The 25,503-nt window shown below is 39.3% G+C and overlaps 1 protein-coding gene across 4 annotated transcripts in view; it reads right to left on the bottom strand.

Annotated features, from left to right (window-relative positions):
• Positions 1 to 1,041: 1,041 nt before the first annotated feature.
• The window catches only part of bach2b (BACH transcriptional regulator 2b), a 102,071-nt gene continuing 77,609 nt past the window's right edge, over positions 1,042 to 25,503 (bottom strand). For all 4 annotated transcript variants that reach the window (XM_086262974.1, XM_086262975.1, XM_086262976.1 and 1 more), the window contains 2 exons: positions 10,086 to 10,292; positions 1,042 to 8,061 (listed from right to left, as the gene is read on the bottom strand). In XM_086262974.1, the coding sequence (XP_086119100.1) occupies positions 7,564 to 8,061; positions 10,086 to 10,292 (705 nt within the window). In that variant the 3' untranslated portion in view covers positions 1,042 to 7,563. The remainder of the gene's footprint in view (positions 8,062 to 10,085; positions 10,293 to 25,503) is intronic.

Genomic DNA, 25,503 nt, shown 5'->3' with positions numbered 1-25,503 from the left:
CTGTAAGCGGAAAGAAGGAGGCTTACAGTACAGTACTAGTGAGTGTCAGAACGACTATCCAGGATGAAACAAGAAAGATCATTGTGACACCAATCATGGCAGTACTGGATGTATAAAGATGCTTCTGCGACAATCAAGCATATAACAGCTGAGTGCAAGTGCAATGCTAGCAGGCAGGGCATACATGGAGCACCATAAAAGCTGTCTATCATAGTATACAGGAACATCTGTGCCTGGAAGTCCCAAGGTCAAAATAAGATACGCTCTCTAGGGTGGTTGAGAATGATGGAGCTAAGATCCTGTGGGACCTCCAGATACAGACAGACAAACTGGTGATGGCTAACCAACTGGACATAGTAGTGGTGGACAAGCAGAGGGATATGGGCACAGTGACAGATGTAGCTATAACAAGTGATAGCAACATTAGAACAAAGTACCACAAGACAATAGCAAAATACAAAGGCCAGAGAAAAGTGCTAAATAAGGTGTGGAAGTCGAAGGCAACAATAGTCCCCATGGTAATGATTGCAGTCAGGGCTTTAAGCCCCAAACTGGGTGAGCAGCTACAGCAGATCCCACAAATGATATCTGAGATCTGCACAACAGAGGACCTGAGCTTGAAGGATGAAGACTGCCCACAGGACGAGTGGGGAATTTACACACACACACACACACACACACACACACACACACACACACACACACACACACACACACACGCACGCATGCACGCACACGCGCGCACACACACACACACAGGCACTGTTTAGCTAAAACTGAATTTAAAGTTAAGTTACAGTCGCCACAGCATGCAGATTTACCTTTTTTTTTTTTTTTGATCAGTGCCCAAATCTGCTGGTGTTAAAGTAGCATATAAAAATGTTAGCAGTAGATGTATGCATACTATCAGCTAAAGTAATTTAAATGTGTTTTTTAAGTGAAAAGGCTTAAACACAAAGATTGTTGAGTGGAATAATTAAAGGTAAGGAGACATTTACCTCAAATGTTGACCAAAAACAGAGAAAAACAAAGCACAACACATGATATGCATGTTTCTTTATTTCTTAAAGAGAAATGGTGTCTAGACAAAAAAAAATCATTTATATAACACTAGCAATAGAAATGAATGAAAATGGGGTTCTCACAATACCGTATTTACAATGGTTATTAAGTCATTTAATTAATTAGGGTCATGTAGCATTTAAAATTAGGTAAGAACTCTTAGTAGAGAATAAGCAAATGACAGTAATTTCAAATTGACAATATTAACACAAAACAGTCATTTAGAAAAATGAGAGAAAAAACAACACCTACAAGCTTAAGAGCTATTACATTAAAAATGATGCACCTACTAATACAATAATCCATATAATCTGTGTAAAAAGCATGTAGAAAAAACACCTGATGCAGTTTGCTGATACAGTCATTGACCAGTTATGAGAGGTATGAAGGATTTCACAGGTAGATAAGTGTGAGAAAGTCCGCACTGGTGACTAAGGGATGGGGGCTCAGGCCCTTGCATACACTCGCTTCACTTAAATGTGAACTATGGCCTCTGCAAGTTCTAAGGCAAATATTGGAGGTGCACTTGTATCCATGTAATGCTGACCCATCCCAATAGTTGGATTAAAGACAAGGTGAGGAAACTCATTCTGTCTCTTCCACAACACCAAGAATCGGTTCAACTGAACCGAGCAAGTTTTACATGGCAAAAATTGATCAAATGTGACATGACACCTATTTGTAAACATATTCTATATTTATACTCTACTCAGTGATCTCAACCTGTGCACTCGACCAGGAAACCAGAATTTTTTTCCTTTTTTTTTTTTTCAAGAAAGTTGAACAATCTGTGAGAAAGGCATGTTTTTGTTCGTATTCTTCAATAGAACAACCTTTGGAGTTAAAAAGCCAGTGTTTGTTTCAGAGAAGCAATGACAACAAACCCCCAAAACAAAACAAATCCAAAATTAAAAAACAACCAAAAAGAGCTACAACAACAGCAAAATTGTGCACATAATTAAAAACTGATGTAATGGCAATAAACACATTGTTTGACTGTAAAAAATATACAGGAAAAGTTCATTTAGCAAAATATCAAATTCATAATTCATTTTACTTGTGTTCAATCACTTTAAAGCTGCACTAATTCATATTTTTTGTGAACATGCAGAGAATGATCGACTGTGCATCTGCCTTTGTTCTGCATAGTTTAATTCATTGTGTGCTATTAGCCACAGAGGGCTGAAATAGACCGTTGGCCACTAGCTGGACAATGGAGCATCAAAGAGAGTGGCTATGTGTGTGTGTAAGTGTGTGTGAGTTTTTAAATTGTGGAGGTGGCGGGGCAGAGTGGTGTGGGTTTCAATTAGCACTGAAGGTTAAATGATATCAAAACCGCTTGAAGGAAATTTTGGTTTGATGCACAAACAAAGCAGGTAAAAACAAACAAAGAAAAAAAAATAGTCTGCTTCAGTACAATGCAGAGAGCAGGTGTAAATGCTTGGCACCCTGAGATATTAAAGGGATGGTTCACCCAAATAACAATAAAACATTTCCCAATTCTACAGATAGCTTTGGTTTGACATGTCAGTGTTTGAGAGTTTATCATCGCATTATTATCATGCAATGAATGACTGAAATTTTGTTTCCATTATAGTTGAGTGCAGGGAAAAGCACATGCACTAAAATCTGGACAAAATTAAACCAAAACCATCTGTGTGGGTTGATACCAGTAGAGGCAAGACAGCATTTTTTTTGTTGTTGTGGCATTTTAAACAGCAGTGTTAGCGATAGCAATGGTACAAACTGTGCTGCGTTGATGTTAAATAAAGATGTTTAAATTATCTCACCATTTTTGCTGAGGATGCCCATAATTTGGACCATGCACAGGGAGTGTTGTGTCATCGTTCATTTTCCCTCTATGGGAATGTCAAGTTAAATTAATAACACAGAGAAATTCTGTGATAATATTGGAATTAATCGTCTCCCATGAGACAGCTGTTTGAATTCATTGTGTGCAAACAGCAATATAAAGAGGTTTCCTCAGTTTCTAAACAAATCAAAAGAATTAGAAAAAGAGTTGCATAATGTTTGTAGAAAATGTCAAAATGTCGATTATTTCGCTTTAGTTCTCTTGTTTGAATGTGACAGAATGCTAACATGGGAAAATACTGCTCTGCTTTAGTAAATATGTGCACGCAAATAAAAGAACAAATTAGAAATAAACTGTTCAACAAACAAGAAACAAGCTCAGTTGTAGAGGAGTCACTATTGCTCCACACTCATTCTGTGCCAATACGTGTACGTGTATGTGATCATATGTGTGCATGTGTGGGTCTTTGTACAAAACAGGGACGATTGAACAATTTTAAAACAGGTTTTTAAACTACAGTTACACTTTCTCTGTCTGGCTGTGAAACAGAAATTATCTTACAAACAAGGTCATCATTCAAACTACATCTAGGATTTACATCAGTAAAGGTCATGGGGAGAACTCCGAAAAATGTCATGCAATCTTTAAAGCCCCAATCCTCGAAACATTTGGGTAGAAAACAATAAAAAAAACCCTCAAAATCAGCAAAAAGGCTAGTATGGCTAATTGCTATGCTTGGTATATTAACATCCCCCAAATGTCATGCTAAAATTCTGTTCACTAAAGTAAATTAAAGTGACATTAGAAATGACTTTTGCGATTAAATGAATAAATGAATGAATTTCCTGTCACCTCTAAAATTGAAAAAAGAAAAAGGTTAAGAAAATGAATAAATCACTTTAGTTGTACAAATTTAAATGACATGTTTTAGTCAATTCAATTATTAATATTATTTACTTTTCTTGATGTCAAATGATATATTATTACAGTTTACTCTTCCCCTTTCTGTGTTTTTATTTTATGTTGATAACTGGAATATCTATCCATTCTCTCAACTGGTTAGCCCATTCATTGTTGCAGCAGGGCTGGAGCCCATCTTAGCTGTCAGAGGGTGAGTGTGATGTACACCCTGAAAAGGTCACCAGTCTTTAAGGGCTTTCACAGTTCATGCCCACATTTTAACTGAGGAGGAATCTAGAATACCTCAAGAAAACATACGGAGCCACGGGGAGAACAATTGAAACAAATCGTTAGAAACATGTCGAAGCCTTCCTGATTTTCTAGTGTTTTACATATTTGTCACACTTGTTTCAGATCATCAAACAAATTTTAATATTAGATAAAGATAACCTGAGTAAGCTGAATGATGATTTCATTGATAGAGGTAGAAAAGTTATCCAAAATAATTGCCCCTCTTTTTAAATCATGAATTAAAAGTGATTTACCACATTTTTTGAAAAGCTGAATTCAGTTTCATTAAACACACTCAGGCCTGATTACTGACAGACCTGTCTGACAAGGTGAAGCTGGCTAAAAGACTGTCAAGATCTAAAGAAAATGGTGAAAAACAAAGTAACTGACGTCTGTCAGTCTGTTAAGGGTTACAAAGCTATTTTGAAGCCTTTGTAACTACGGTGAAAGCCATCATACACAAATAGAGAAAACATGGAACAGTAATTAACTGGAGTGACAGGCCTACCAGTATGACTCCAAGAGCAGATCTGTGACCTCCCAGCACTCATCCAGGAGGTAACAGAAGAACCCAGAACAACATTAAACATGTCCATCACATGTTCATGATTCAATAAGAAGAAAGAGACTGGACAAACATCTCATCTTGTGTTATCTTTGTCTAATATTTAAATTTGTTTGATGAGCTGAAACGTGTAATTGTGACAAACATATATAAAAAGGAAATCAGGAAGAGGGCACCACTGTATAACCTGATAAAATACATTTCATATACCTTTTACAGCACTATCAAAAGCTACTGGCCCACTTAAATAGGTTCAAATGATCATATAAAATGGACACTAATATTTATTTAATTTTTGATAACCTAATAAGGAAATGTTTATGGATGGCAAATTAGCTATAGATTCTTAAAACCTGGAACATATTTTTATTAAGTAAAATTATAATCTATTTCTTTAGCATCTTGTATTACAGGTTATTTGAAAAAAACAAACAAAAACAAAACAGAAACACGTTTTATTAATAAAAATGTAAAGCTTTAAAGTAAAGTTTTAAAATGACTTAATTTACTTCTTACATAACTATTGCATTTTCACACATGCATGGAGGAAATTAGGTTTCTAGTATGACAAAGCCAGCTGAATGGCTTTCAGCTAGCCTGGAAGCAGTAAAATAGGGCAATACTGTTTAGACAACAGAGAAAACTTGAAAACGTGAGAACATCAGTGGCTCATAAAAATTTCAAACAAGTATATTTTGTTCAAGTAAGCTATTAAATGCAAATAAGCTTGTGTGTCTCCATAATGTTACTGATTGTACATTTGCGTGAAAGGTCGCTGGCCGGAGACACGGATCCTCTTTGAGGTTGTGTGCGGCGCTACCTGTTATGGTGACCCCTTGTGACAACAGAGCAGCTTTTCAACTATGCTAATAAATGAGTTTAACATTAAGGTTTAGCTTTTAAGGAATTTCATTTTCAAAGTACTGTATTAGATACTCATCTGTTTTAACATAAGCATAGCTTTTTTATAGGAAATATTTGAAAGAAACTACAGTAAAAACATGAACTTCAGCCCTGTTAGGCTAATAGGGAGTGCCAATTTGGATTGGAGCTTTAAAGTGCAATGAACATTTTCATTCAACCTTTGCACTGGAGTGTGGAGCTCTGCTACTTCTGCCTCTAGCAAGGGTTGACATATTTCAGATTCTTTATATATAGAAATGTGAAAATGCATTTTTATAGCAGAATGTTCCAGAGAGAATGCACAAAGCAAAAAAAAAAAAAAAAAGCTAAACCAACTAACTAGGTTTATAGCTATTAGGTAGCATGCATGCACATTACAAAGTAGGGTGTTTAAAACAAATGCACAAGTAGGTTAAACACTTTACTATCTTATATGATTGCTACTCAATCATCTGAACAACACACACACTGCTTTCACGTCAAAGGAACTGAATTAGCTTATTCAATTTCTAAAGAAATAAAAATGTAAGATGAAATATTAGCTTCCTTCGGCATATTTTCATATTCTTCATAGATATTTTTTGCCAATTTAAGTGCTCCAGTCTCTGACTTTTAAGCAGTCTGAAGTAAAGACCCTTACTTGGGGCCAGGAAAAAAGTGCGTGATTTATGTTTGTATGCTTTTTCATTTTTTCATTAGTCAATTTTATCGTAATCAACATAAATTTGAAAAAAAAAAAAAAAAAAAAAATCGGAGAGGCTTTTTGCTGTCTCCTATCATCAAATGACAACATTGTGTATAAACAAATAGGATATATTAAAGTTCTGGGAACAAATACGTTTCCTTAAAAAACAAAAAGAAAACACAAGGATTTTTTTTTCACATTTAAAGAGGTGTCGAAGATTTAGAAGAGCCAGCCTGAGCCACGCTCTCGAAAACACATCTTCAATTATACATGCAAGGGGCTCAAAATGTGTGTGTCGATGTGTGCGTGCCTGTGTGTACTGTGTCTAAATGTGTATCGAGCTGATCTCCTGAGTATAAGAACGCTCCCCTCGTTCGTTAGGCAGGACAGGAAACAGCAAAGCAACAATTTTTCCCTTGTTATAACCCCGGTGAAAAAGAAACATCTAGGCGTCTAGCTGTACAAAATCACTGTTACAGTCATCATGCTATATACACTTCTGCCAAACAAGCACTTGAAAGTCACCAGTACAACATCCAAATACAATGGTATTGCTGATGAGTGGGAAATAAAAATAGCCATTTAACTGCCTGCAAAAGCCTTTTTTTTCTCCTTTCAATTCCACGTGGAAGGCATAGGAGGAATGTTTTCGGTTACAATCTGTACAAATTTCTTCTGTACAGCAATACAAATGAGAGACGTTTGAAGACATTTTTGCATATGAACATTTTACAGTTTGCAACTTCCGTGTGTACAGAAGCCGTTTTCTCATTTTTCATGAATTAGGTTGAACATTCAGAGGATTTTTTTCTTCCTGAGTTTGAATTGCTGTGACCAAAAGTGTCACTCAGATATAGTGAAAGAAGAAACAGACAGAGAGAGAGATGCAGAGTGAGACAGAAAGAGGTAGAAGAGATTGAGAGAGACAGAGTGGCAAGGAGAGAAGAGGAAAAGACAAAGGCAGGAACTGACATACTGCTGGTATGCAGAGAGACAAAGCGAGCTGCAGTTTAGGTCCAATGAGGTTTGACTTTGAGTTGTGATGTGTGACACATGAAGAACAAAGTCTCCACTGTAGAGGTTGCTGCCGGGGCAAGTATAGCACCATCGTAAGGGTTTGGTGAGAAGTTCCACTCTGTCACGGTAATAGGAGAATTCCTGGAGAACAGTATTGCTGTTGTTAAGACAACTTTAGTGTCGACCGTCAAAAAAGATATAAATACAAACAAAGCTTGTTTTTCACTGAACACTGGCAGATGCTGACTGTCTCAACAACCCTGAGAGAGGGTTTGTCAGAAGAGCAAAATTAAATAATGAAAAAGAAAACAAAACAGAGAACGACCACTACTGAGTACAGTCCTTCCTCGGCTGCTCGTCAGTTGTACATTTGTCAGTCATTTCCTGGCAAAAATCCACCGTTACCGTCTGGTTGGATTTTTCCACCGGTGGCCCTGACTTTGTATACAAGCTGGTGGCGTCTTGGCCGTTTGTATCTTTGTCTGCCCTGTTTCTGACAGCCACGTCAGGGTCGCTCTCCGAGGGCCCGGGTGAACCGTGAAAGGTTGGTTCTGGTGTGGCTGAGCCCGAGTGGGTGGTAAGGTCAATGCTGGTGGTGGTGTTGGTGCTGAGGGAGGCCTTGGGCTCGTGGGCAGTGTTGTTGCTGGCAGTGGAGATGGCGGGGCGCAGCATGGGACAGTAGTGGTGTAACGACTGGACCTGCTCGGGGCTGAGCTGAACATCCCTGCACACCTCCTGTGACAGGCAGGAGAAGTTCTCCCACAACTCACCCATACATGCCTTTAGCTGGTTCCTCTCAGTCAGCAACTTCTCCTTCTCACACACCTACACACAGACACACATACATAGGTTATGACTCATTTCAAGATGCAATCGATAAGTCTGTGCACAAGAGTACAGCACTACAAAAAAGCTTTCCACTCATTGCCTGTTGAACTTTCCATTCATTCTCGTGCTTTTTACAAACTACTTTTTTCTCTTCTGTGCATTTTTGCCCAGCACTCCTCTTAGGATTTCTGTTTCAGTAAGGCAAATAGATGACAATCTCAGCCAAAGTCAGTCACTTAAACCTACAACTACAGCAATGAAAGACTGTGTCTTAAGTCAACCCCAACTCACCATGGCTTTTGGGCTGCTCCAGTCAGGCTTGGGAATGTTAACACTGATTTAACGCAGATTAGTGTGCTAACACAGAATGAGTGAAGAACAAATACACACTCTGAGACAGGATGTTTCTAATTCTAGAGATATTGCCAAAATAGAAGAAAGCAGTCCTACATATTTGTTTAATATGCACACTGACGGACATATCCATATGGTCCCCTCAAAGTCTTCTTTTTGTGTTTCTTTATTTTGATCCTCAAACAAATCCAAGATTCCTCACGGTGTTCCTGGAGGCCAAGGTACTGCCATCCAGAGTAAGCCTGGTTAGATATTTAGGTACAATAACCTCAGTTTTATCTGAATTTAGATGCAGGAAATTAAAGGTCATTATGTGTGTTATCTGGCTTTGTTGATAGATACTCTGCACAGCAGAGAAAATGTATGCTATGCCTTCTATTGATAGAGTTTAAGAGAAGCATTAACAGAAGTCTATCATTAATTTTAGTATGTAAAGATAACACTCTATTTCTATGAAAAAATATAAGTCTGTTAGATAAGTATGATTTAAAACATTGCAGTCTGGTACCTTTAATACCAGCATGCTCTAATCACTCTAATAGGATATTATGGTCAATAGCATCGAAGGCTGCACTGAGGTGTAGCAGGACAAGCACAGAGACGAGTCCAATGTCAGGAGATAGATATCCTATCTGTTTGTGTGCGGCTACATTACATGATTTTGAACACAAGAAATGGTATTATGTGTTGTAATAGATGAACACAGAACCATAATTCATCTGTGATTTTGCTGATAGTTAATTATACTTCATTCCGTAATACTGATCTGGGGTGTCTGTAGGATGGCAGTGAGCGACACCAAAGAGCCACTGATCCAAAAGAATGTCTGACCTAAATGTATGATTTAATAAAAGAAATTGCACTGAATACATTGTGAACAGCAAACAAGGAGTTTTGAAGAGAACAATGTATTTGAATCAAAAGAGAATATGTAAAAATCAATGTAAGAATTAGCTAATGAAATCTAAGTAAGATTGCATAAACTGCATGAAAAATGAACTATATTGATATGTGACTGAATGCTCATATGTAACGGAATCTATAAATTTGAGAATAACATAGAAAAGATAAAAATATGATAAAGTGGTTTTCATGAAGTAACCTTTACCCTAGTTAAAAGTGGGTGAAAGGTTGGAGATGGAGAAGCTGATAAGGTGTGGCTGGACATCAGGTGATTATATGTAAACAGCGTGATTGGATGTCCAGAGAGGAGGAAAGAGAAAGGGAGACAAATGGACAAAAAAGTATAAAAGAGGGTGCCTAGGAACATCTTTTTTCGGGGAGTGGGGTGGGGGGGGTGGGGGTTGTATAGTTAGTAAGTCAACACAACAAACATTGTCGTTAGAAGTGACACCCAGAAGGATGGCTTCTGTAGAAGAGGGATCCCTTGCAGAAGAACAGGATCAGCTCAGTTTAAGCATCAGAATAAATAAACAGAAAGAAGACGGGGGACCACCGCAATCTGACTGCACAGAGAGAGTACAGCAGGGTTAGGGCTCCAGTGAACAGTCATTGGAGAGCAATGGTTTGAAAGTGCTGAGGAGAATAAAATGTTACTGATTATAATGAAATGGTTATAACTAAGGTGAGTCCGTGTCCAAAGAAGAGAGCAGCTTCTCACTGGGTGACGGCTAATGACAGTGTGTTAGAACAATCAATCCACTCACCAGCTTTCTTATCTCGCACTCCAAGTTGAGGATGCAGTCGAGCTTCCTCTTGCGACAACGCTGTGCTGCGATGCGGTTCTTACTCCGCCGCCTGATGTCATGAATAAACTCAAGTTGCTCTGAAGTCAGTTTGTGCATTTTCACCAGCATTTGGAAGTCATTCCTTGGAAGATTTGTGATTTGATCTACAGGAAAAGGAAGCTTGACCTGGCAAAATAAGGAAAATAAAAACACTGCGTAAAGGATAAGCATTTTTTCAGCTTTAAGACCAAAGACTTTCCAACTGTTGTATGGAGTCTGATATGTACCAAATTAATTATTTAACATTAGTTCTACATTCAGTTTTATTTTAAACTAGTATAAACTGACTGAATACTTTATGACTTTAATTAACTCATTTTAAACAAATAACCAAAATAGAAGAAAAGGCACAAAAAAAGCTACTTTCAGCTGCTTCATTGCGACAGATGTTTGATTTGAGAGTTTTTACACCGAATGCCATTACTGATAAAACTCCAAAGGGGATTTATCTCGCTGGCTGGAATCAAATCAGCAACCTTTGCTTGCTAAGCAAACATGTTAATGACTACACAATTAAACAAATAACTAAGATTAAAGACTAAAATGAATGGATATGGGCAATGTTAGTTTGAAACAAATGAATTGTGAAAGAATATTATGCAGCCAACCTAATGAGTGCCATCTACTACAGAGACATTATATATAAACAACATAAAAAGTGTTACAGAAACATGCACCACTGTGGTAAAAAGGAGAAGAAATGAATGCTCTAGCAAATCGCTGTCTGTCTGAGTGGTGTCCAAAAAGCGATGTGGGCTTTATAGATAATTGTGAAACTTTCTGGAGGAAACCTGGTCTTGTTAGGAGAGACGGCATTCATCCATCACTTTGGATGGAGCAGCTCTTATTTCTAGAAATCTGGCCAAATTTATTAAACCCCCAAAACGTGACTATCCAGAGTTGGGACCAGGATGCAGAGTTGCAGTCTTACACGCCTCTCTGCAGCTTCTCTCCTCCTGTTATCCCCCCAAACCCCATCCCCTTAAAGACTGTGTCAGCTCCCAAACAGACAAAAAACAAACAAACAAAACAACAACAACAAATGATTTAAAGATTAATAAAAATCACAAAGAAAGAACAATACAGTATCCACATCTGCACCACAGAGTAAAACAGTGAAATGTGGATTATTAAACACTAGGTCTCTCTCTTCCAAGTCTCTGTTAGTACATGACTTAACAATTGATCAACAAATCAATTTATTCTGCCTTACAGAAACCTGGTTACAGCAGGGTGATTATTAGAATTAGAATCAACACCCCCGAGTCATACCAACTATCAGAAACCTCGAAGCACAGGTCGAGGTGGCGGTGTGGCAGCAATTTTCCACACCAGCTAATTAATCAACCAAAGACCAAAACAGACTTTTAATTCACTGGAAAGCCTGATGCTTAGCTTTGTCCACCCCAGCTGGAAAACTCAAAAACCTATCGTCCACCTGAGCATTATTATTAGGATGTACTAAAAACTCCTTGAAAAGCCTTCAGTTCATCCAAAAGGCCGCAGCAAGAGTCCTGACAGGGACTAGAAAGAGAGAGGATATTTCTCCTGCCTCGGCTTCCCTTCATTGGCTCCCTGTTAAATCCAGAATTGAATTCAAAACCCTGCTCCTCACATACAAGGTCATAAATAATCAGGCCCCATCTTATCTTAATGACCTTGTAGTACCACATCACTCCATTAGAGCACTTCGCTCTCGCTCTGCAGGCTTACATGTTGTTCATAGAGTATTTAAAAGTAGAATGGGAGGGAGAGTCTTCAGTTTTCAGGCCGCTCTTCTGTGAATCCAGCTTCCAGTTTGGATTCGGGAGACAGACACTATCTCTACTTTTAAGATTAGGTTTAAAACTTTTTGCTTCCTTTTTGCTAAAGAATATAGTTCTCACTCACTATGTGTTAACAGACCTCTGAATCACTGAATCATACTTGTTATTAATCTCTGTCTCTCTTCCACAGTCTTTAATCCTGTCTTCCTTCTCTCACCCCAACTGTTCGCAGCAGATGGCCCCGCCCCTCCCTGAGCCTGGTTCTGCTGGAGATTTCTTCCTGTTAAAAGGGAGTTTTTCCTTCCTGCTGTTGCCAAAGTGCTCACTCATAGGGGGTCATATGATTGTTGGATTTTTCTCTGTATGTAATATTGTAGGGTCTTACAATAACATTTTATTTCTAGTTAATTATATCAATAATAAGGGCGCCCTCTGTGATGCTGTTTGTTTCTAAGGTGATGGCTTAGAAATATGACTTAAAGCTCTGAAACTTTAAAATGGATCCATTGAAACATTTAACGTTGATGTGTCCTAGCCTATTAATGTAGCTGTGGAAATTGCTTGCTTGATTGTCCCAGATCAAAGTGTTCTTGCTGTCTTCTGGATTTGAGGAACCGCAGCTTCGGCAGTGTAAAAGGGACTTTCCAACAGATTTTCTGTTTCCTTAATCACCTAATTAGTACATCCACATTTCCCTGACAATGTTAAAGAGATCTCAGATGGGATCCAAACTAGAGCAACTTGATGTTTCTATCACTTGGTATAGTTAGATCTGTCACTGGTCCTCTGCTTGTCCACTATCACTATGTCCAGTTAGTTAGCCATCAGCAGTGTTTCCTTCTCTTAGCTTGGTCATTCTTGGTCATGACCTCATCTAGTTGCAATAACAATTGCTTCTTTAACCAAAGAAACAATCAGAATCCTCAATGTGCAGCAGTGAGCTTTAGTTGTTTATAATATTTTTCTGGATGTTGGGTGTCGAAAAATCCAAAGATGACATCGCCGGAGCTGCTCTCGTCCCCAAAATAAAGGGAGTATTTGGCAGACATGACCTCCCAAAAACAGTTTGAAGTGACAACAGGGCACGCTACAGCTCATGAGAAGTTTGCAGAATCATTGGATTTTCAGCATGTCACAGCAAGTCCTCAAAGCCCCCAGACCAATGCTTCAGCTAAAAAGACAGTTTAAACTACAAATTGGATATGCACAAAACCCAGAGAGGACAACAAAGACCAGTGAAATACCTACAATCCAAGAGTGACCCCTAGAACAAATTGCAAGCAAAGAAAGCGGCATGCCAATGATGCCAGAGGTTTCAGTACAACAAAGATACCAAATCTTTGTTGTACTGAAACCACAAAACTACATGCTGGAGCGCATATCTGGGTACAGGAGCTCCCGCAATGCTTGTCTACCTGGACCCGATCACATCAAGCCCTAACAAGATATGTAATACAAGTAAATAAGTCCTTGATCTATAAATCACTGAAAGCAACACATACACATATAATACATGTTCAAAAAAGGGGAAAAAAAAAAGAAATCAGTTGTATTTGCATGTTATGTTTTCTTGTGATATACTAAGATCAGTATCTGTGCTATGGTGGATCTTACTGTAGCTTGATGCGATAATATAAGGCTGGGTAAACAAAAATGTGTAGGTGTAATAAAAGCTGGACCTGGATTTACTGGATAGACTAGAAGTCATGATACTTGGTGTTCAGTCCTGATGCCAGTCACTGGGACCCAAACCACCCTAAGGCTCCAAACCAGTGTCTGTCTGTGCCTATTTCCTGGAATAATAAACCAAAGAATAGCAAAAAAGCCAAGACTCTACAAAATGGGAGAAGAAAGTTTGTGGATCAAGAGTACCTGACCAAATCTCATGAAAAGAAAGACTCATACCAGCATAAAAAAAACCACTTAAAGAAAACGGACTCCGTTCCCAGATGCTAGGGCTCAGAGTGTTTTTTCATTTACATTGGCACACCTGAGCCAATGGAGGAAAAAATGAAAAAGAGGGGAGCACCTTCAGATTGTCTAGGCGTTAAGAGCAACGTAAAAACTACAACTACGGGGAAACTGAGATATCACTCCTGGGAAACAGAAGATTTGACATCACGCCAGTGCTGATAGAGCCACATCAAGTAGAAGTTACGGGGATTTCAAAGAAACAAAGACACTAAGTGAGTGTTCCCTGTGTCTAACTGACACACCAATCAAGAAGGTTCGACGATTGTAATGTAATGTCAAAGAACATGATCACAAAGAAAGAACGAGAATAGCCAACATTTTCTGCTGTACTTCCCATGGTTTCATAGACCATACTAGACACTGTCAGTGCTACTCCTCAGCCTCCTATTAGCCATATCTATGGTATTAATTTCAGAATTCTATGTCGCCTTGTTCTCAAGTTATCACACTCACAAGGTTTTCGGAAAACTTACCCTGACCTTGAGGTCAAGATCACTGAGATTTGAACGTGTCCAGGAGTTTTAGTAAATGCAACTATGGTATCAATTTGAAGTTGAGTTATTACAATCATAAGATTTTCAAAAAACTTGACCTCTGACCTTTGACTCTTATTTATTTAGTTTTGAACTTGTGTAAGATTTTTTTGTAGATGCACCTATAATAGATGATGTTACGTTGTTCTCAGGTCATTGCATTCACAGAATTAGGTGCCCACGCTGTCCACCCAGCAGGGTGACAACAATAACTCATTAGCCTTTTATGGCTGTGAGGTAAAAATGAATACATTGCCTACACTAATATTTCTTTTTTAAATCATGATTAGCTAATAAACCGCTTATCAGCAATAATTAAAGGAGAAATGACAATTGCGTCCTTTCTGTTATTGTAGGGTCTTTACCTTGAATATTAAGCATCTTGAGGCGACTGCTGTTTTCATTTGGGGAGAGCAAGAATCAAGGATTAAATTTCAGGCATTAGGGCTACATACGGATACAGGGGGGATGTCTGTGCTTTGCATGGAGGATTAGCACAGAGAAGCACAGCTGTGCATTTTGACTCACTGGTGTAACCCTAATTGTGAAGTATTTGTCATGGTCCTGGGCCATGTGGGCCCAGTATTCTTAGTTTTCATGTATTTTTGTATTTTGTTCTTTATTTAGGCCATGCTTCCTGGGTTGATCTGTTACGTTGTTCCTTATGTGTTTTCCCTTCGTGACTCTTACCCCCTGTGTGCCCCTCTGTGTATTTATGAGCCCTCGTCTCTCTTTGTGTTTTATTCTATGTTTTCCCCAGCCCGTTATGTCTGCGTTCTCCCCGTGCTCTCTCTCCTCCTGTTTGAACCTCTGTGTACTTCCTGTTTTACTTTGCCCATCTCCCATCAGTGTTACGTTCACTCCTGCCGTGTCTTGTTATGATTATCAGTGTCACCTGTGTTCCCCGTGTGCATCCACTTCCCCTGATCATCCCTCATGTGTATTTAGTCTCTGTGTTTCATACAGTCTGGGTCGCGTCGTCTGTGTTCCCACCCCCTGTGTTCCGTATTTCCAGCCATAGCCTTTCCATAGTTTGTCCAGTTTAGGTTTCTGTTGAGCTACTACTCATATGCTGCCTTCACTCTGTTTTGTTCCTTTCATCAGCCATAATAAAAGGCTCGCTTTTGTTTAAATCCACTCCTGCATCCTCGCTTGTGTTCGCACCTGGGTCCACCATACACATTCCCGCACGGTCTGCCTCCACAGACCGTGACAGTATTTAGATCAAAGATAAATAAATATACCTTTCCAGTCTTTATTGGGACTGGAAATAAAAGCTTCCAAGAACTTATCTATCTCCACTGCAACATCTTCAGGCATCTAGTAGAAAGAATCCAATAACTTAAAAGCTGAAAGAAAAGCATGATAATTCCACTGGGTGGCATTTGACACAGTTTACCAGTAAAAATGCATAGATGGGTATTTCTTCACCTAAATGTATAGTATTACATAGTTTACGGTTAACATGGAACACCGGACTGTTTCCTCAGGAGACTTAAGACTGCAAGTACGTGAAAGTACTTGGATATCATACCAGTCTGGGACAGAATACTTAAAAAACTAACTTCCGCTTGTTTGTTCATTATGAATACTATCACCATCTTGTTCTACTTAGGGGCTGGCAATGAGTTTCTGGATAAGAATATTGCCTTTCCCTCTTGAGAGACTTGTCTTTTGATATGACTTATGAGAACCCTCTGAATATCAAAAACAAACAAACAAAAAACGAATGAACAATAAATAAATAAACCAAAGGTGGACACAAATGAACCGTAAACCTTCTGTATAGTTATTTGACTGATGTGACTGACGTTTACTTTCTCTTTGAAAAAGTTTATAAAAATAAAGTAAAAAAACAATACAAAAATGCGGAAGAATGCCTTTAATGTTTACGTATGTTAGAACTACAAAATAATATATATCGTGTAGTTCCTAACTTTGCACTGTTTATTTTCTTTAATGATTTAAAAAAAAAAACAGTTTCAAAATTTTAAAATTGAACGTAATTTAAACCCCACAACAGTTAACAATAAAATCTTTATTAATATCTTAAAACTTGGCTTTTGTTACACATCACGAGATTAATGAAGGATTACATTTTAATTTACTGGTAATTTTGAAATTAATCTACCAGGTAAACGATTCTCTCTCTGGGTTTGCTTGCTGTCAGACAGTTTCTAAATCTGACCACAAGATGGCAAAAAAGCCCCACTCCACACGCCTGAGAATAAGCGACTTGGTGAGATTTCAGCTCTCTGTGCCTCATATTTAACACACAGCACATCCTCAGCAGATGGGGCAAAGGTGATCCAAGAAAAGAGTCCCCCTCCATCTGTCCCCTAGTACCTGGAAGTGTGCCAGTTTGACAGATTGAGAGGGGCAGTGACTTGTCAACCTGATCTAAATCAGTATCAGGTGAACTGTGGGTGCATGAGTATCTGCACTACTTAGCAGCAGTCCTCTTATGCTGCTGAACAAAAGAATTAATGTGCTAAATAGATCTTTAAATAGGCCAGGAGAATCAAATCCAGAAAGCCACCAGAAGCTTGGTCGCTGATATGACAAGAAATCAAGGTTGTATCTGTTTATTCTCTTTCTCTCAGTCTGGAGAGCAACAATAAGGCAGCCTCTCTCTCTTAGGTGATGGCAGACCTTACAATAAGCATATCACAGGCAGATCCACCCCAGTGGTATCTGTCTGCACCAGAGAGCTGTAGCTTTAGGCAGTGAGGGAAAGAGAAGAGGCATAACAAAGAGCCAGAGGAAGACAGCCAGAGAGCTTGGCAGGGATGAGAGGAGTTGCAGCTCTCCCTTTCTCCTCTCCCCTTCCCTTTCTCTCTCTGTGGCTTCCTCAGTGGAGCACAGGAAGAACAAAGTCAAACAAAGGAGGAAGAGACTAGATAGAGATGCAGCTCCATGCTTCTACTATACTTGGCCGATGGGGCTCGGCAGATGCTCCCTTGAGACCTTTGGACACTTAGATGACTACAGACAGAGGTACGGCAGAGGCAGCTCACCTCTGTTTCTCCACCAGATTGTGTACAGCGGTGGCTGAGGCATCACCTGGTGCAAGTGCTGCACTCAGGGGGATAAAGCACTGTGCCTACCCATGACAGAATCAAAATGACTTCTCACTGAAGAGCAAATTTAGATCTCAGTCTGTCTCTAGGAGAGGAAAAAGGTTTGAGTTTCCTCATTAGAGGTAGAGCCCTCTGAGCTGCCAGGGACCCTCATCTCGACTCGACATCTGCATGCAGACACATGAATAAATAATAACGCAAGCTTTCAAGGCCACACTCAGCTCTGTGTGCTCCTCCAGGGCACGACAACGCCTCAAAGACAAAAACAGACAGACCTATGAAACATCAGGAGCAGCCAGGTTCACACAAAGCCAAGGGCAAGATGACTCCTCGTCTATGATTAGAAGGATTATGTACCATAATGTGGAACGGACTGATATTTCTATGTGGCACACAAGCTATTTAAACTACAAGCCTAATTTAACGATTTAGTGAATTTTTCTATGTTCTTTGTATGTAGACTCAATAATTAACCTGACATTCATGTCTTTGGACCGTGTGCTGATTACTCTAGGATCTTTGGCCAAAACAGGCGAAGAAGAACAAGAGGGAAGGGGATGCCATGACCTTGTAATACTTTCTTTCTCGACTACTCACTAGTACACAGGGGATGGATAAATATAACCACTCCACCGCACTAACGAGTTCAGCAGCACAGCCGGGATGACAGAGTACGCTTCAGCCATGGTCATAAATTCACAGCCAACTGCTCTGGATTTACATTTCTTTGCAGCTCTCCTCCCCACCCTTAGTCTACTTCTCTGGGTCATTATGCTGGAAATGGGGTACAGAGTGAAAAGTAGGGCTCATCTGTTATCAGCAGCGGTGCGGTGCCAGGCATGGGCGACGTGTGCTGTTAAACAATAATTGATGTTCCAGTCTCAAATTCAGGATACAAATATTACTTATGTGATGCTTTCGACTAGAGAAGAGACAAGTTCTCTCACAAATTTGGAGCGTCTGCACACCATGCACTAAAATTTGTCTGACTGCTTATACTGTTGTCTTCAGTGCAACATCACCCTATCTGTCTGCTTCTCTGAATATGAACAATCCAGAACATGAAAACAGCAAGATGAACATGACTCAATGTCTTTTTAATGATGTGAAATGAGGCAGATAAAAAAAATTTAATAAAATAACAATGAGCAGGTGGGTACTCGTGTCAGCCTAACAATACTGCCATACAATTGCTGTTGTTTTTTTGTTTTGTTTTTTACATTTGCTACAGATCAGTATCAGTCTCATGCCAGTGCCTTCAGTGTAAAGCAGGATGTGGTAATTTACTTTTTTAATGTTGCAATGTTGAAGCTCTTCATTTGAATAAACACCTCCAACTTCTTAGAGAGTTAACCAGCTCTGTGCCAATGCCAGAATGATAGAAGAAGACAATTACTGTCTGGCCTGTAATATTAAACTGCATTTCCTTTTGTCTCCACTAACTACAGATGTTGCCAATTAAGCTATTTGATTCAATTCGATGCAATTTCATTCATACAGTGCCAAATTACAACTGCCACCTCGAGGTTCTTTATATTTTCGGGTAAAGACCAAACAACATCAGTGGGAAAATCCCAACATTCAGATGACCTCCTATAATGAAGTAAATGACCACAGTAAGAAGAAAAAAAATCCCTTTTAACAGGTGAACGTGAAACATTACACACGCTAAAATGCAATCAGTAGGTAAAATTAGAATTCTTCATTGGTGTGAGTTGTTAATTTTTCCAGAAATCTCTTTGGCTGTAGTGATCTGGACTGAAATAATAATATCTGTATTAAATACATGGGCACGACTGGGGCTCAGGAGGAAGAGCAATTTGTTGGATTTTATCGAGAGCTCAGTGGTTTGGTCCCTGCTTTGTTCAGTTACACTTTGCAGGTCAAAATGTGAATGGGCAAGATACTATACAACAAAAAAATGTCCCCAACGTGTGTGTGTGTGTGTGTGTGTGTGTGTGTGTGTGTGTGTGTGTGTGTGTGTGTGTGTGTGTGTGTGTGTGTGTGTGTGTGTGTAGGGAGTTAAAAAAATGGTATAGGATAAAGTTTATTTGATTTCTTTAGTTTCAGCAACACGCAGGTACCATGAGGAGACCTGCCAGCCAAGCTTGAGTGGGACACCTCGATGGATGATCCCCAGTGGGACAGTTCACTGTGGTCTGCGTTCCACCTGCAGAATCCACCACAACCCTCACTTTACTCCTACACAAATGTATTTGCTCTGGAAGTTTCTTTAAAAGATAAAGCAATTTCCTAAAATTGTCTCTAGTTGATACCTCTGGCATAAGTCCGTGTAATATTTGCCTCTCATGTAATCCAAATTAAAATTGGATTTTATACTGGAATGTGCAGTTTATAATTCTGCATGCGTTTAATTAATCCCATCTCACATGCTTATAAATTAGATTGTAGAGTAGAATTTCCCATGCATGCCATTAGTCAGCATTTAATGAAGATCATGATAATGTTGAGACATTCACTGGTAACTGTTCTGCCCCACTCTGAGCACTCTGCAGTGCCACTGCAAATTAAAAACAATATCAGACATTTAACTGTCAAAATAATGAGTTGCAGAGGAAACAGATATAAAGAAATGGGTTGGCAAATAAGAAAAGTGTGTCAAACTTCATCACAGAAAATCCAAAAACAAACCTTGTAGTACTTGACACTATTACTGGGAATGTGGGTACAAAACATCACAACACTGGTTTGCCAGTGGCTAACAAGTCAACATTGCAAGAATTCTGCAGTTTACCATTGGATGCTAAATGTCTCTGTGCTTCCAGGACCTATGCAAAGCCTCAAAGACGAGAGTCACTGGAGTCATTTCTGTGTCCCAGACAGCCCTGTGTTTTTAGATGTATTGCCCGTATGAAGCATGGAAAGCAATAAACAAACATCCTCCTAGTTGAAACAAGGCTCTCCCATTTTTGCCTACGTAGATGTTCTTACCATCATATTTCTGATTCCATTACAACATTAAACTATAATTCCAAAGAGTACTTTATTTCCAGTTGATGCTAATGTACTGCCTACAATTGCCTGGAGATGGTAAGGTAACAAAGGCACCAGTTACAAAAATTTAATGTGGCATCTTATTCATGTACTGGTATCACTATTGCATGCGCCTAAAAAACAGCTCCAAAGATAACATTATGAATGGCAAATCTTTATTTAGACCACAGCCACATCATATCTAGACTAGAGTAAAGTTTCTTTGGCATTTTGCAAGAGGAGCGGAACTGATATTAAGGTCTGTGCATTTCCTGTCCTATTTTATGTGTTGCCTGACAGGAAAAAAAATATCAATGTGCTGATGTATCAGGACTACTTCCTTATTCCTCCCACTAGCTCTGAGATCAATATTTGCACTGCTGTGGCCAGACTATACGCGAGAATGAGCTTTACGCCCACACCACAGCCAGAGCTGGAGGTCTGACAGCTACAAGGAGACAAACTGGGGTACTAATGCTGCTTGCGCCAGATGCATGATACATGCTCAGCTTAGATAGTGCTGCTAGTGGAGATTTGCCTGCACTGTCATAAGCAAGTAGGACTGTGGCAACCAACACAGCATTAGCTATAGATTTGAGTGATCGAAATTCTCAGGTCTCTTTATTAACTCAACTAGTGACTAGTCGCGTGGTTCTGGCACGCATACAGCAAAAGAGCTCAAATCAAGACCACTAATGTGATCGCTGCCAATAAATGCAACAATCAGTGACACAATTTCATTTATTAAATATGCTACGAATCTGGCTATGTTCTCCCTGTGTTTGTATGGCTTTTCTCCAGATCCTGGAAAAAGTGAGTGGTCCTGTGAGAGGCTGGCAACACTGTCAGGGGTGCACCCTGCCTCTCGCCCTGTGGCAGCTGGGACACTTTTGTCATAGATGTTTAAGATCGAGCTCACTTTAAACAGTTTGTATTCTGTTTAGTCTACAGAAATGCATTATATCTCTTAAATGATATGCTTGTAGCGGCTGTTATATGTGGACATCAGCTCAGAAAGACAAGCCTACATCTTGATTTCAAAAGTATTAAAAAAAAATTAATCTTGATCATTTATTTCAAACATCACAGTTGAAATAAATGGATTCGGCCCTGTGTGATGTGGTTATTACACTGGACACATTATTAATGAAAAAAAAAAAGGCAGAGTAGTAGTGAAACTGCTGGTTAAACTTTGTATATTTGGTCAACCAAGATATTTTTCATACTTTTGCCATTTTTAATTGATGTTGATTTTTTTTATTTCACTAGATAATAACTGCTTGCTTTGGTTACTCTGATGGTGACAGAGCGCCACTGGTGTGTGGCTAGTTGTGTAGTGCGACTTAAACAACGCCGTACGCTGTATGTTCCAATTTACCATTTGGAATTGAAATGTAATTTTTAGGCTGTTCTTCTGGTTTTATAGCTCAGTGCTATAAATTAATCCCATGTTACAGTGGCATATTTAGCAGGCCCTTCAAAGGCCCATAAATCTGATGGTAGAGGCTGGTATGCATCGTGCAGTGAATGTGATTAACTACTCATAACTGCCAAGCTGCTTTATCTCGCAGCTCTGTTTGTGCAGCAGAACAAAATTCTTTCCACAGTAAAGCACAATCCTGTCATGTAGCTCCAAACCTTGCAACGCACTATCTCGCTCTGTGAAATGAATCACCATGGCAACACTCCACTATCTCTCTCTCTCTCTTTTTGCTCTCAAGTTCAACAAAACCAATTCTGCCTACACTTCAAGCAAATATCAGTGAATGTCATATCATAAGACATGTGCTCTTTTGGAGCCTCCTGGAGCCAAAAGGTCATAAGTTCAAACACTGGAGCAAAAAGACTGTACAATCCAGCTGTCTGGGGAGTGTGTCACAGCTTATTTGAGATATATACAATTTAGTGCTATTAACAGCTACTAATCAAAGGTAAAAAAAAAAAAAATACAATACAATACAACAAAATATTTAGAAAGAGACACTTTGGAGATGCAATGTTTTCACCTAACACAGACAGACAATCATTTGCACTCAAATTCACACCAAACAGCAATTTGGAATTACCAATTAACCCAACTCGTAACATGCATGGCTTTGGACTGTACCCAGAGCCACGCTAACACGAGGAGAACATGGAAAAGGCCCTGACCACACCGTGGATCTAAGATTCAAAGCGAAAATCGAAATTTTGCTTGTAAAAAACAGCATTTTTAGGCCATAAAGTTTTTCTCTGAGAACTGATTTTATTATCTTTCTCTCAGATGGGAAATCTCCTCCATGTTATTACACCAAGACTGGACTTTTTCTGAGAATTAAAGAGTCTATGAATGATCTTTACCGGGTAAACAACAGTTGTCTACATTTAGGAGTCTGGTAGACTGAGGGAGGAGGATGTGAAGGGATGGGGTGGGGTGATTAGAGGATTTGCTGTTATGCTTGTCAGCACTGTTGAGCTGTGTTACGGCTCCATCATGAATGTCACACCTACTCACTTCCAACTCACTGCAACCCCAGACAATTAAAAATTTACTGACACAGGACATTGTTGTCACGGTCCTGGGTCTTATGACCCAGTGTTTTGAGTTTCAGTTCTTTTGATGTTCATAGTGTATGTTTAAGCTTATCAGGTTTCCTAAGTTTATTTGTTATCATGCCTAAGTGTTTCTAGTTCTTATTATTTCCCCCTCGTGTTCCAACTATGTTAAATCTTCCTTGCCCTTCGAGTGTTTCATGTCTGTTGTCTTATGTTGTTATGTCTGCCTCTCATGTTCCTGTTTCATTTTGGAGAGATCTCGTGTTTTTATATTATGGATTATGTTTTGAGTCCTTTGTGGTACTGTTTCGTGTTTCCCTAGATCTCAGTTATGGTTATCTTAGGTTTTGCTCTTTGGCTTCGTCATATGGCTTCCCTGTGTTCCATGTTATGTCCACTGTCATGGTTTTGTACCATATTTCAGGTTCCTATATTCTGTCTCCCCAGTTGCTGTTAAGTTTGCATGTTTAGAATTCAGTCAGTGTGTTTCCTGTTTTACTTTGAAGGTCCATGTCTCATGTGAGTGTTTCTAGTTTTGCTTCCCTTGCCTCGTCCTGCTTTATTACCCTCAGCTGTTCCTCCATGTGTTCCCACTTCCCCTAATCACCTCCTGTGTATTTAAGTCCTCTGTTTTCAGTGTGTGATTGTCAGGTCGTCTGTTGTCCACGCCATGTTTCCCATGCCATGCTTCCAAGTTTCTTGCCTAGGTTTTTCTTATTGCTTGTTTAGATTCCCCAGTTTAGGTTTGTGTTAATTTTGCTTCAGTTTGCCTCGCCCTTTGTTTGTACCTCTTCTACTAGCCTTATTAAACGGCTCGCCTTTTGTTAACATTTCAAGTTCTGTTCCCTGTTCCTTGGCGTCTGCGTTTTGGGTCCTTTTTCAATTCATACAGTCTGCCCTCGCCAGACTGTGACAATTGTAAAGTAGTGGTTGAAATTACTTTGCAATATGCAAAGCTTGGTAGAAGTGTGGCCAAAGGGGGCCAGGTGAGGGTCTCTCACTAAACCTTTACTGTCCGCTATCGTTATCATATCAGTACCATATCATATAAGTGGGTAAAATTACAGATCAGACAGATCTATAAAAAAACTATTCTGTACTTACGTAAATGAAACTACAACAAAATAACAATTCAGTTTTAGCCTTTGGGGATGCACAATAGCAACTGGCTCAAGGCCCCTTATAGGTAAAGACATTAATACAGAGAAATCCCTAACAATGGGAAGACCTCCCTGAGAGCAAGCACTTTTAAATTTCATCTGGATTAAACAGGGAGCAAATGCAGAGAGTATGGGAGAAACAAGCTCTCTCTTTCAAGTCCCTGTCAGTACCCTCACTCTAGCATTTTGGATCAACTGAAGGCTTTTCAGGCACTTTTAGAAGCTCTTGTGCTTGTTAATAGCAGATGCAAAACAAAATATCTTTAGTTTTGAATATGGACTCCCTCAAATCTGCCTCAGTGTTAGTACCACTGGTGGTTACTCACTAGACATTGGACGTCGGCTAGATGTGCGGACTTGTCTATATATTGGTTCTGTTGGACTACGACCAATTCTGGACATCTGTACAACATCCAAACCAGGTCCACAATTTGGACGTCCAACCATGGCCCAACTTTGACGTCAGTATAACGTTAACCATTTGAACTTTATACCAGGCCATTTTTTTGGACATCATCTGGACATCCATGATAGATGCAGGGAATTTACATGATTAGTAAATATAATATTTTTTAATTTACAAATATTAACAATGTTGTTATCAACATGATACATATGAATATGGATTATTTATAAACAAACACAATTTATTATGTGTTAGCCTGCTAAATTATTCAGTACCCATGTTTCTTTGTTGTTGTTATTTTACATTTTCCTGTTTGTCTTTAACTGGTTTATTTTAATTAATAGTCCAGTATGAACTGGACTATCTGCTCAACAGTCTTGTTGATACACACATTTTTCAAGCTGCCTGTGAGAGGCTGAGGAGATTTCTATTTGAAACCCACTGTGGAACTGCTCACTTTTGTTTTTAGCTCAGGTGCCTGCCGTATCTTGGAGATGTCCGCTGATCACACCTTTACACATAACTGTTTCTTTACAGAAAACATGCCCTCCACCCTCTGGAAACATGGCACTACAGAGCCTATAGAAGCAGTACAAAAATGACGTCTAGAATGAGTCTGTTTGACTTTGAAAAGACGTCCACAGCCACACTTTAGCCTGTACACAGAGGTCGTACAATAGAGGCACTTTGGACACTAATTCCCCCACCTCTCCCCCCTCCATAGAGCCATCACCACCTTCAAACTGTTCACCTACAACACCCCCCTCCTCACCCCACACAAAAGAGGATTTCACACCACCTCCTCCCACCACAACTCTTCATATTCATGAAGCAGATGTGAGGAAGCAGTTTAAGAACCTGAATGCTCGGAAAGCTCCCGGCCCAGACG

The sequence above is a fragment of the Aulonocara sp. 'chitande type north' Nkhata Bay genome, linkage group LG15 (genome assembly GCF_057382095.1).
Source record: "Aulonocara sp. 'chitande type north' Nkhata Bay isolate Kocher_YH1m ecotype deep benthic linkage group LG15, A_spYH_male_GT1.1, whole genome shotgun sequence".
Lineage (NCBI taxonomy): Eukaryota > Metazoa > Chordata > Actinopteri > Cichliformes > Cichlidae > Aulonocara > Aulonocara sp. 'chitande type north' Nkhata Bay.
The sequence above is the reverse complement of the archived record's forward strand: the minus strand, read 5'-3'. Positions and strand labels throughout refer to the sequence as shown.